At 47.0% G+C, this 12,905-nt stretch overlaps 2 protein-coding genes across 3 annotated transcripts in view; one reads left to right on the forward strand and one right to left on the reverse strand.

Moving 5' to 3' along the window:
• tulp4a (TUB like protein 4a) overlaps positions 1–9,844 on the reverse strand; it is a 27,277-nt gene extending 17,433 nt beyond the window's left edge. For both annotated transcript variants that reach the window (XM_062467218.1, XM_062467217.1), the window contains exons 1-2: positions 9,744–9,844; positions 7,642–8,777 (exon numbers count right to left, since the gene is read on the reverse strand). In XM_062467218.1, the coding sequence (XP_062323202.1) occupies positions 7,642–7,893 (252 nt within the window). In that variant the 5' untranslated portion in view covers positions 7,894–8,777; positions 9,744–9,844. The remainder of the gene's footprint in view (positions 1–7,641; positions 8,778–9,743) is intronic.
• A 275-nt stretch (positions 9,845–10,119) lies between these two features.
• mrps10 (mitochondrial ribosomal protein S10) lies at positions 10,120–12,446 on the forward strand. The gene is made up of 7 exons (XM_062467320.1): positions 10,120–10,253; positions 10,412–10,464; positions 10,761–10,827; positions 10,964–11,103; positions 11,346–11,454; positions 11,719–11,808; positions 11,973–12,446. Exons 1-7 carry the CDS (start codon positions 10,182–10,184, stop codon positions 12,051–12,053), a joined length of 612 nt encoding a protein of 203 aa, XP_062323304.1. The 5' UTR covers positions 10,120–10,181; the 3' UTR covers positions 12,054–12,446.
• The last annotated feature ends 459 nt before the right edge of the window (positions 12,447–12,905 follow it).

Below are 12,905 nucleotides of genomic sequence, written 5' to 3' on the forward strand. Positions count from 1 at the left end.
CAGATCCAGCTGTCTGGTCTGCCGGTGACAGCAGCTCTGTGGGCGGAGCCACGACCCCTGAGGTCAATGGAGAAGACAAAGAGACACATACACACAGTGTACCTGCAGCACATCTGCCACCTCTGACCTTTGGCAGTAACTCACACCAGGGGAGGTGGGAACGAGAGTAGGTATGAACGTTCCCTCTCCCTCATCTCTCTCGCTTTCTCTCTCTCTCTCTCTCTCTCTACTCTCTCAGGTCTGTAGCGTGACTCTGCCTATTCCCATAGGTATAATCTCAAGCCTGGTGCAGAATCTCCTCCGCTGTAAGCACGTGGAGAGCACACACACACTCAGTCCGAGAAAAACAAACACAGCAAGCTTTCCTGCAGCTTAGACTGACCCGCAGGTCCATCAGATCAGCCCTTCTATGGGTTCAGCAGTAGATTAGCCATTCCCCCTGCCCTCTCTCCCCCCCCCCCCCACCCTCACTCGTCCATCAATCATGCTCAGCAGCAGCCTTCACGAGGGGGAGAGCACGTTGGACGGGCACACTCCAGCGGGATTGACCGTTCACCTACCACCTGTTCGCGGGGTCACAACCTCTGGTACAAGCTGGTGCGTGCTGGAGATCGGAGGTGGGACGGAGACTGTGTGTGAATCTGCCCTGTGGGTTTCTGAAGGAGCACACACACGCAGACAGACACACACGCTTTCACCATGAAAACATGCTCCTGCTTCAAGCTCCAACGGCCGCCCATTTCCACTGGACACGGGGGAAAGTTATCTCCGATAACATCCATCCCTCCGGCCTTATATCCTCCCCGTCTCTCGCACGCGCACGCCACGCAACCAGAATAAGTTGTCCTTGTGCGCCAGATTTACACCGTTCAGCCGCCCACTCCCACAGACATCCATCCTGGAGGTCTGTGGGTCCTGTCCCCCCTGTCAAGACTGATAGGAGGCCGGACAAAGACAAGCTCCGTGCTACGGAGGAGGGGGAGCGCGGGGCCAGACACACAAGGGACAACCTGCCCTCATCCATCACGGTCCTGGACGTCCGTGTCACAGCATGATAGAGATAGAGAGAGAGAGAGAGAGAGAGAGAGAGAGAGAGAGAGAGAGAGAGAGAGAGAGAGAGAGAGAGAGCCTTGTAAGGCGCCGGAGCAGAGGTAGATCAGAATGGATCTTTTGGTTGGTCAATGTCGCTCCCTCCGGAGGGCTTTGTTTTAAATGCGCTGGCGACGCCGTGGTAGGTCGTTGTGATTGTTAGGAGGTAGGACAGGAACAGTTAGGGTGTGTATGCGTTTCTGTTTCTCCATATGACATGTTTGTGTGAGCATAAAGCGCTTTCCTGCTCTGTAATTGCGTGTTGACAGGGCTGGAGATAGAGACAACGAGGCTCAACGTTCATGTGACATGTTTCTGGCGGCCATCAAGCGTTGATTATTTCGGGATGTACTAGTGCACTGTCTGCGACCCCTCTCAGGCTAACTAGATTGATTTACTGGATCGGTTTTCTTTAAACAGTAAAAAAGGTTTGCAGACTAAAAGGCAACAGCGGGAAATAAAGAAGTAACCACTCACACACACGGACACATGGAAACACACACACACACACACATGCATTTAAGCACGCTCACACCTGGTCTCTCCACGGAGGTGAAGGCAATTCTTGAGTGTGTGTGTGAGGGGATTAGTGAGGGCAGCAGAGCATCACACAATGACACAGCGTTTCAGAGGATCAGACGTCACATTGAGACAGTGAAGACAGTCTGCTGGCCAAACACTCAACCTCACAACCCCCCCGTCAGAGACTGACACACTGGAGGACAAGAGAACAACACGACGCCTCACAACCCCCCCTCAGAGACTGACACACTGGAGGACAGGAGAACACGACGCCTCACAACCCCCCCTCAGAGACTGATAAACAATAACAGTAACCAAATGGATTTCTCAAAAGGCTGCGAACACACTGTGTATTGGACCACCTTTATAAGTTCCATATTCATTTATTCATGAAACCGGAAATCTAATGAATAAGTTAATGAAAATCTGCGGAATAGGATATGAAGTGGTTTAATTTGGAAGAGGGTGTGAGACTACCATTTTCTATGCATAGAAGTAGCTTCCCACTGGTGAATTGCACACAGGCTCTAAACATGTTTGCACACACAATGGATGAACACACACACACCAAGAACACAAGTGCAACAGAGAGAGAAAAAAAGGAGAGGGAAAAAACAACGACACTCGTCTCTCTTCCTCTCTCTCCTCTCTCCCCCCTTCTGTGTCAGTGTCTGATGGGACATTCAATCAGAGGGGGAACTCAATTAGAGAAAAGCGCTGCGCTAGGACCTGATGCCGGGGGGCGGGAGCAAGGGGGGGGGGGGGGTGATTTGCTGCGGGACATGAGGGTCAGCAGGAGGGGGACCTTGGAGGTGGAGGGGAAGGGGGGGGGTGCAGGGGGCAGTGCAGAACTTTATTACATATCAATATCTGATAAAAGCGCATGTCCGCTGGTTATAATGGGAGGCTGGGCACTGGGCGCTACCGACTGGACACGGCGGCCTTGGAGAAGACTTTATGGCGTGTCGCTTTCTCGTTCTCACACACACACACACGTACTCTCTCAGGTGTAGGTGTTTGTGTGTGTTACATAATAAGTCCTCGGTAGATAGATTAGCGTGCTAAAGCTGTCAGTAAGCACATTCAGCTTTTGACACTTTAACACGCTGCAGGTCTGCTCACCTAATGAGGAGAAACAGAGAAAGAGAAAGGAGGGGGTGGGGAATAGAGAAAGATTCGAGGGGTGAGAGGTAAGGGGGAGAGATATGATGACATAGGAGAAAAGAAGCAGGTTTTTCAGGGACACACCACACACACTACATTGGAAAAGATTCAGCCAAACTCGACTGGACATGGCTGAGGATGACCAGAGCTGTTACATTAGCCATCACCTGCTCATCCACTGCGACCCGTGAAGACCGAGCTCCAGCTAGATGAGCTTGCGCCCCATCGCCCAAGCTTGACATCACCACACGCCACCGCCCCCCTCTCTTCCCTACCTCTCCCTTCCCTTCCCTGTCCCCACTTTTCTTCTCTCCACTCCTCTTGGCTCTCCTCTCCCCCTCCTCCACCCCTCCCCTGTCCTCCCCTCCTCTCGGGCAGGTCAGCTGTGAGCCTGTCCCCACATGGCCTCCTCCTCCTCCACAGCTCTAAGCTGATTTATTCATGAGGCTCCAGGATGGAGCGTCACAGGGCGGGAGGAGGCTGTTTTTTTAGCGCCGCGCGTGGACACGTGTCCCACACAGACTCACATCACCACCACCACCACCACCACATCTGGGCTTCAGGGACGGGGCGGCGGGGGGGGGGGGGAGAGCTTTACACAGGGGGCAGACAGGCAGAGGGATGCAGCTCTGTGCTTTATCAGGATTACACAACCACTTTGGAGGCTAGGCTTCAGACCGTGCTGTTTTCCTGGCAAATCACCATCTCTGATTGGACTGGCTTGTCGAGTGCTAGCAGTGGTGTAGTGCAGGCCAGGGGATATGATCCCTACTGGCGATCCACTGCAGGCTGCAGCCTACGTCATGAAGTAAACACAACTATTCACCCCGCGGGCCCGACAAGAGTTCCCAAATGGGATTTCTGAGTAGACTTGAGGGAGGTGCTCTGTCGTTGGGTGTGGTAATAAGAGTGCAGTTAAGGTCAGTTTCTGTCATTAGCAGACGTATATCAAAAGTAGGTGCGTGTGTGTGTGTGAGTGAGAAAGAGAGCGCTAGACAGATCAACAGTCATCAGTGGCCCCAGGGTCTCCTCCCCCTCCACCTGGTGGAATATGACACCTCCAATCAGCCTGCAGTTTATTACCCCCAGAGGAAGGACCAGGAGGGGCTCCAGGGGGATAGTCTGCTCCCAAACCCACTGGGGAAGACTGGGTGTGTTCCTACTGACACAGAGGGACTGGGAACAATGAACCAGCCACCACACTCACCACGGAGTTGATCTTCATATTGTACTTGTCCCCCCTCTCCCACACACACACACACACAGCCTATTTTCTTTATTGCTTTATTGCAGTCTCCAATGACAGTACACATTTCTTATTTTTAGCCCCAAAAGTAAAACGCCTCCCTTGAGATTGTCACTGTTAATGCTCCTTCGTCTCACTGCCTGCCACACACACGCTCACACACACACACACACACACACACACACACTCACACAAACAAAGAGACAGAACTCAAAGCACAGTGTTGTCATCAGCCGGCGTGATCTGTTCTGGTGGGAATAAGATTGACAGGCAAACCACTGTTAACTTTCATGTACTTGTCCTCTTTTTTTGTCTCTTTTTGGATCGTTGAAAAGTGCCACTCTGCCCACAGATGGGGGCTGCTTTTTCAGATTATATTATTAAAATAAGTCTTGGAGCAGATGGAGGCTATTACAATCTCATTTAAAGGCCCGTCCCTTTACTTGTTCTTTTCAACTGGGGCAAGATACTGCAGGATATGTATTTCTGATGTACAACCAGATTTGTAGCAAAGATGCTTATGTCCCACTGCCAGCTGTTGCTGTAATGTAGGCCAAAGGAGAGCCTCACTGCCCCTATAAACCAATGCACGCGCACGCACAACCACGCACACACACACACACACTTGCAAACAGAAACACCAACACACAAACACGTACACATAATCTGTGATGACAACTCAGCGTCCTTCAATGAGGTAGATGTGGGACATGGCAGAAACGTGCTGACATGGCAGATCTGTGGTGCTAGCACACAGTCTGGTCAGGGAGAGCTGTGGTGCTAGCACACAGTCTAGTCAGGGCAGAGCTGTGGTGCTAGCACACAGTCTGGTCAGGGCAGAGCTGTGGTGCTAGCACACAGTCTGGTCAGGGCAGAGCTGTGGTGCTAGCACACAGTCTGGTCAGGGCAGAGCTGTGGTGCTAGCACACAGTCTGGTCAGGGCAGAGCTGTGGTGCTAGCACACAGTCTGGTCAGGGCAGAGCTGTGGTGCTAGCACACAGTCTAGTCAGGGCAGAGCTGTGGTGCTAGCACAGTCTGGTCAGGGCAGAGCTGTGGTGCTAGCACACAGTCTGGTCAGGGCAGAGCTGTGGTGCTAGCACACAGTCTGGTCAGGGCAGAGCTGTGGTGCTAGCACACAGTCTGGTCAGGGCAGAGCTGTGGTGCTAGCACAGTCTGGTCCGGGAGAACAGCAGGACTGAGGTGCCCTGCCGGAGAAGACGCAAAATAATTAGGCCTGCGAGGTACACACATAACCAGATGATGACATCTCCTGCTGCCTCCTCCCTCGCCTGCCTCTCCTCTCCGTTTGCTTTCTTTCTTTCTTCCTTCCCCATCTCCCTCTCTCTCCCTCCCTCTCACACACATGTTTCTCCTACCTCTCTGGAGCCGTGACGCTTTGAAGTCCACATCACAGAGCGTGTGGGAGACTCACACCTGGCCAGAGGAACCCTGCACGGCCAAGCGTCTCATCTCCTGGCCTTAAGGAGCCTTTCACCCTTTCTCTTCCCTACTCCCTCCCCCTCTGTCTGTCTCTCTCACTTTCATACCGTTTCTTCCCATTACTCTGTCTTCTTTTGTATCACCACCTTCTCTCGTCTCTCTCTCTCCCCCCCCCCCCTCTCTCTCTCTCTCTCTCTCTCTCTCTCTGTCCTCCTCAGTCTCCCTTCCTTCCTGTCGCCTGACTTCTGTTGTCCTTTCCACTTTACAACTTTTCGAATCAACAGTGTGTCTTCTGTGCTTCTCGGAATTTTCCCTCTCGTCCTTTCATGAGCATGTAAACCAGAATGGTCAAAACAAAGACAAAGTATAGATGGCAGGTAGTCCAACATGGTGTGACACTTTACACACACACCCCTGAGAGCTAGCTACCTTGTAATCAGCGTTGGCCCCAGCCCTTACTGAGTGGTGAAAAGTAAAACAAACAAACAAAACAAAATGTAAACTAGGGCAAGAACACAAGCATCCATCTAGAAGGTCCGGTCCTTGTTATTACCTTGAGACCCCATCTTTCAGACGTCCACCTCAGATGTAAGAGTGCCAGACAAGTGCCTGTCGTTCTACACAAGCTGGCATCCACTTTTCCTCCATGACCAGGGCTGGCTATCGGCCAAAACACCCCTCAGTTCAAAGCTCCTCTCTGTTCAAAACCTTGTGACACTTGCGGTTCAAACTAACCTTCCACGTTGTAATGATAACCAAAAATCCTTGTGTCGTCAATGCTGCTGGGGTGAACAATATGCTTACTTAACCTTGGCTCACATAGCGGTTTCCTATGAGGAGAAGCTAACATGGTATTCTGGTCTGTTTTACACTCGGAACAGTGTGTCTGTCACAGCCAGGACATGATGTCATTTCAGCCAGGATGGCGACGTTGAGGGCTGGTGTTTGAAGGACGTTAAGAGGTTTCCCCCCAGGATGCTGAGAGAGCAGCTTTTTGGGTTCGCAGATGGGTTATCACACGAAGGGAAACGTTTCTCCTCTCCTTCGATCATCTACGGAGCATTTCTAAAACATGGAGGATAACTACAGTGTCACTGTCATACTCAGCATCAATGCGTTCAGTGGTTAGAAAAGTAGGCTAACTAATATGACTTCCTTTCCTACAGCCCCCCCCCTGTGTGTCTGTTCTACACCATGTCGCTCCCTCACCAACAGGTCCCGGGAACAAAACACTTCACCCCAAAATCATATCACCGGCAACTTGAAGAGACACTCCTCGGTCTCACGAACCAGAAACTCAACTCTCCATTTCGCTGCTCATCACCAGAGCTGTGATGTGAACGAGCGAGCATATCCGTCAGAACCTGACAGAATTCATTAGGCTACGTAATTTCCCGACTGTCAAAGACGCAGAATTATGCGCCGGGCCGAGGCGACCAAATGATGGATTTTACATTCCCCCCCAAAGCGTCCGCTTATTTATTGCCTTATATCAAATATGGACCGAGGACAGACATGATCGACTTCATTACGGGAGAAACGACGAGGAGGGGAGAATCTCGGTCTCTACAGGTGGACAGGAAACCCAACCCTGGGGAACGCAGGCTGTTGTTCTGAGGCTACTCAGCACCACTTAAAACCCCTCGCCAAGGTAGGCCCGTATTGTGGTGGACCAGCGAGCCACATAGAGCACATAGGCCCACGCTCCGCCATATTGTCACTGTGAGAGCCAGGAACTAGCTTAAAGCCCTGTGTGAGTGGGCAGAATGGACAACACTTCAGTGCTTCACTGTAGGGCTCCACTCTCCAGTCAGCTGCCTTTTGGAATGCTGACACAGCAGCTTGGCCCATCTGACCCACAGTACCAAACTACACTCTCACGCTGAGAGGACATTTCAAACACTGTTGAATTGTGGGATGAGAGGCATTGAGAATACAGTGCATTCAAATATTTTCACACAAACATGCAATTATGAGTCAAGAGTGCTTAATTGACATGGCATCAAACATGTCTATGCCTTACCACTAAGGTGATGATTAAAAAAAAATGTACTTTTTGAACATAATGCATTAACTCGTTTATTTGTGGGCCAATGCCGAGAGCTTCAATAACTAGGATAAACATTCTTCGCAATCGAAATGTATACATTTTGTTGATAAAACAACCAAAGTTATTTTACCTCACTGTTATGCCCTCGGAGGTTGAAGTTGATCCTCTGTGGAGTGGGCCGGTCTCTTCTACAATGGCTGGATGTGAACGTAACACCAACAACTCCCCTCCCGTTCCCGGTGGCCAGCCAGCCTTCCTCATAGTAGCGTCTCCTACACACCGGTTTTTCCTTCTCGCTCTTGGGCACCCGGCCCTTCCACGACAAGCAGAGGATGTTGGAGTCGCTGCAGAGCACGGGTCCATGTTCCACGGCGGCGAACATGCCTGCCTTCTGAGAGCGCTGCTCCAAAATGATCCGGGAGATTCGGAAGTCAGGCGCCTGTTTGAAGCTAGCGCTGGCCCAGCTATGGGTACTTCGCCTCCGATGTATAGAAATCGGTACCGGGCAACAAAAAGTGTTGCATAATATTTGAGGGTATCTTGGGTTATTACGGATTCCCCATGCTATTCAAGAATGTACTAGGACTATGGACCACTCGTTAAAAAAAAGAAGAAGTATTTTGGCAGTTTTTCTGTTTTAGGTTAGGGTGTCTGAAATGATACAAGTTGTCTCAATTATTCCAAGATAGTTGATTGCGAAAGCATGCCCGTCTACAACGTGGAATGACAGTGGCAGATAAAGATTGCATAAACGGAAAAGGCACTGGTGAATGTAATGATCAAATCGGTCCTACCTTTAGCCACTGTATCAGCTGGTATAATAGTATCGATCACAGGTCGGGTGGCAAACTACTGACCAAGATTCACTAAAAGGCCCATCCATGTACCATTTAATTGCAATTGTGGCTTCATCATTTCATCCATGCAACCAACTAATTTAAAAATCGTTCTTCTTGTAATCTTCAAAAAAAAAACAAGAAACATATCCACAGACGCACTGGCTTTTGTTTCACTTGATCATGATATGAAAACTAAACCGAAACTGCCCTGTATTAAAAAGGGGCGTCTTTTTTTCTTAGTATGGTCAAATTCGGTGTGTCATAATTAAACCGTCCGCCCGCTTTCCTTGTGCGATCTCCGTTGTCTGGAAGGAGTAGGGACTCCTCGCATCAGCTGTCTACCCACGGGAGTGCCACTTCTCCCGGCAACGTCATTACGTCACCTAACTTGTCTTCCAATCCACGTCGGGAATCCCGTCAAGGAGCGCTGATGAGAACAAAAACAGGATGATCGAAAGGATCACAGAAAGAAAATAACACCACACTTCATATTACTTGCATAAAAGGCAAGCAGAAAGAGAAAGGAGATAGAGATAGGAGGAGATGGGGAGTGAGAGAGAGAGAGAGTGCGTGGGCGGATGTCAAAGCCAAAGAACACTAGACAAGCTTTCATTACACAAAAAATACCATGAATACAAAAAACGAACAATATAAGATGGGGATAAAAATGTGAGGAACTACATTTGCATCGTATAACACAATAGAGGCTTTGAGAGACGAATCAATGAGTCTCTCCTCTAAAGAAGCTGTAGCCTATAGAGACAAAATGCACACAAACAATCTATCAGAATCTTAAGGTAATTTTACCACAATCTCAATAGCTATGGCTATGGAAAGTTCCACTGGACAATAGGTTTGCGTGAGCGTTTAGGTCATCTAGACACATTGACAAACAGATTTGGCACAGCCAGAAAAACTGAGTGCTGGTCTGACTGGGTAGCCCATAAAATATCCAAATAAAAACACGGTTAAAATGCCCACACACTGCCATTAGCTTGCTTGCTAGCTAGCTAACAAACTAGTCAAACTAACAAGTTCATATTCCAAAAACCAACCTACTACCGTGTTACGTTTTTTAAGCAAATACAATAACGATGTTTAGTTTCCTAGATACCTAGGAACACTTACTAACGGGCTAGCTGACCATTGTAGGACCTCGGCACTACTATCATCAACTATTCGCTTTCGCTAGCTTGACTAGCAATAGCATTACTTGGATGGATTTGCTAATTAGCATTAGCAACCTTTTTGTCGTTCCTATCTCGATAGATCCAATTATTTGGAACATTATAGTAACAAGGGGATATCAACGTTGTCCTTGCTATATAATCACATGAAACCTGTTGTCATTATCGTCAGATTAATATCAATGGATGATCAATTGCTTACTTACCTCTCTTCTATGTCTCTGTTGCTGCCACTGTACTGGCAGACACAGGGCCCTGGTTACTGTATCACGTGACACACACATGATTTGCCCTGCTTTGTCGCTTTATTCTAGCCCAGATTGGAGAAAGATTTACCATAAGAAGTACCATTTACGATCATGATTCCTAATCATTCTGAATCTACCAAAAATCACTTAAATACAAATTGCCCTTATCATAGTATCAGTCAGAGCATTATTTCCTCAATTTCTATACGGCCGCTTTTTATTTGTATTTTTTTAAATGTACTATCACTTAATGAAATATATGAAAATAATATATCGTTAATAAATTACGTCTCGCGGTCACACCTAAATGTGTAGTTATCATCCTTTACAAGAGGGGCAGCATAACATCGTCTTTATGTAGAGATTGTATTCGTGCACTGCCACTTTAAAAGAATCATGGCTACCCCCATGGCTGTTGGTCGAAACATTCGCACTGCAGCAAGGATATTAGTTGGAATCTCACAATCGGTACGATATGTATTTAACAAACTTGAAATTATATATCTGGATTCTTTAGGTAGGAATTGTACACGTTTCTAAGCAGCTCAACAGCCATCAATGTATTCTAGAGATGGATTAGCTCTCAAGCTGTCATTCACACGTCTTGCCAAAAATCTTTTTCTTAGGGACCACGCTCGTTAAATGCTTGCAGAGGGCAAACACAAGGCACACTTATTCGGTAAGTTGGCTATATATACATTTTTTGTAGATTAACCTTTATTTAAAACACAAAATTTGAATACTGGAATCACACTCGTCATTAGTCTTGAAAGCCTCAGTATTCTCACAAATTCCCCAACCAGTTGAAGCTGAAGCATGACTGATAGATGAAGTCAAGCTTTATGCTGAATGGCTTTAATGAGTGCAGTCAACTACGACAGGACCTAAGGATGCGTTTTTAGTGATGGGTATATTATTCAAACGTGTTAGTTAGAAGGGTTGAATTTGACAGCCTTCTGTTTACCCATACTGTAGCAGGCTTCCTTTGACGTCGACCGCATGCATCCACACTGGAAGGCTCTCTGCTTCAATCCCTTCTTTGGTGTGTATACATTTTCCTGAATAGGTTACACATATTACACATACAGGTCTGGAATGTATTTATTTAATGTCCCATACACATTTGTTTCAAAAAATCTTGGTAACACATTACTCGGGTGTTGTATTTCTCATTTTAGGTGACAGAAACAAAGGAGCCTGACGTACTTTTCCAGAAGGTGTCTGTGCTGGTGAAGGGCCATGACAAGGCCGTCCTGGACAGTTATCAGTTTTTTGTCTCTTTGGCAGCCAAAGAGCTGGGCATCACTCTGGGCAAAGTGTGAGTTGTCACAGAGGCTCAGAAGTTCAGAATCTTACATAGCCTACTTCATACTACCTGATAATATTGGTGTAGGCCTATTCATAACATGATTACAATCCATTACTGGTAAAACTCTTAATATTATAGTTGAATTGTAATTATGTTTAAAAACATAATTATATTATCTTCCTTGTGGGATTGATTGACATGTTGCTAAGTACTATTCACTAAAATTGTCTATCACGCTTGCTCTCCATCAGATTTGAGCCTCCCAAAAACATTGACAAATTTACACTACTCAAGTCTGTCCACATCTTCAAGAAGCACAGAGTCCAATATGAGATGAGGACACACTATCGGTGTATTGAGGTGAGGAAATCATAACCTTATGATCTTAAACTCATTCTATTTCTGTTCCCCACATTTTAAGGACTACAGTAATCAAGGATGTTCTTTTAGGCAATCTACCCCATCGGTTTTTCATGATATCTTCTTGTGGTTCATAAGCCTGTAACTCCACAGACTTAAATAAGGGTGGTTTCCAATATGATGAACAGTGGGGTGAGGTGGGACATCAGTTGCGCATGTTTACGTTCTTCCCTGTCCTCTCCCCCCCCCCCCCCCCCCACCCAGCTGTGTCATGTGACAGGCTGCACAGCAGACGTGTACCTGGAGTACATCCAGAGGAATCTGCCAGAGGGCGTGGCCATGGAAGTAACCAAGGTATGATTGACAGATGTTACAGAGAGCCATTAAGATGTTGTTCCGTGCTCTAGATTTTTGATTACCTAGTTAATTAGATTGTGCTTTGATATTTGGTGTTTATGCTTAGTCAATCGGCCAATGTCCACACAGTAGTTAACGTGCACATTCTTCCATCTTCTCAGACCGCCATGGAAAAGATTCCTAAACACATCATGGAACCAATGTGGAAGGACCTGACCTCTGAAGAGAAGCCCAGCCAGTAAGAATGGAGTGAAAAGAGTAGCTGTTCATTCTCTGGATGCTCTGAGAAGTCAGTCGTCATCAAACCTCCAACTTTCTTGGAGAGATCAACGGAAGGTGATTGTTCCAAACATGTATATTGATAAATTCTGGTTTTGGCCATCAGAATGGTTATAAACACTTCTGCACTCCCCCTAGTGACAGCATTGGTGAACAAGCAAGATAACATGTAAGCTGCAAGTATCTCATCCGTCAAATATAAAATTACTCAACTTTTTCAATTGTCTGCTGTTGACTTCATATCAGAGGTTGCTAACATGCAGCTTATTTGAATAGGTTTATTGTTTTTCAAGTATGATATGAGACTGAATTATGTAATATTTGTTTTTGTTAATAAAGTATATGTAATTATGGCATCCTGTTTTGTTTTGAGTGCTTGTTTAAGTGCATAAGCTTTAATTACATGCAGTGCTGTGTCATAAGGGAGTGAATAGAACAACAGTTATCAGCATGGTCTGCGGTGTGTTTGTGGTACAGGGAAAAAAAAACTGCAAGCAAATGTAATTGAAAAATTAATTTAATCGAATAATGCTGTACAAACAGACTGGTGCTGTGAGAACAAGCAGGAGGCGAAAACGATTCCCCCTTGTCTGTCCATTGTCCTCCCCAAATGAAGTCCAGTCATGTGCTCATCAACATATGGACTCTATCCCTGTACTAGCTGTTCTATTTCAAGCCACCCCACCCCCCTCCCCTCGTCTCCTTGGATCAAGATGAGTCATATACGAAACCTAAAAGAACACTTGGCATAAATCATGTAAAGACCCAGAATGGCTCATCTTCTCCACACAGAGCAGCAGACTACAGTACATCTT

This window comes from Osmerus eperlanus, chromosome 8, assembly GCF_963692335.1.
Source record: "Osmerus eperlanus chromosome 8, fOsmEpe2.1, whole genome shotgun sequence".
In the NCBI taxonomy this organism is placed as follows: domain Eukaryota; kingdom Metazoa; phylum Chordata; class Actinopteri; order Osmeriformes; family Osmeridae; genus Osmerus; species Osmerus eperlanus.

What these genes read in the sequence shown, in the direction of transcription:
- mrps10 (XM_062467320.1), top strand. Translation starts at nt 10,182, where the DNA reads ATGGCTACCCCCATGGCTGTTGGTCGAAACATTCGCACTGCAGCAAGG. An exon ending in CTGCTTCAATCCCTTCTTTG is followed by an intron (nt 10,828 to 10,963) that starts GTGTGTATACAT and finishes TTCTCATTTTAG; the next exon opens with GTGACAGAAACAAAGGAGCC. An exon ending in GGCATCACTCTGGGCAAAGT is followed by an intron (nt 11,104 to 11,345) that starts GTGAGTTGTCAC and finishes GCTCTCCATCAG; the next exon opens with ATTTGAGCCTCCCAAAAACA.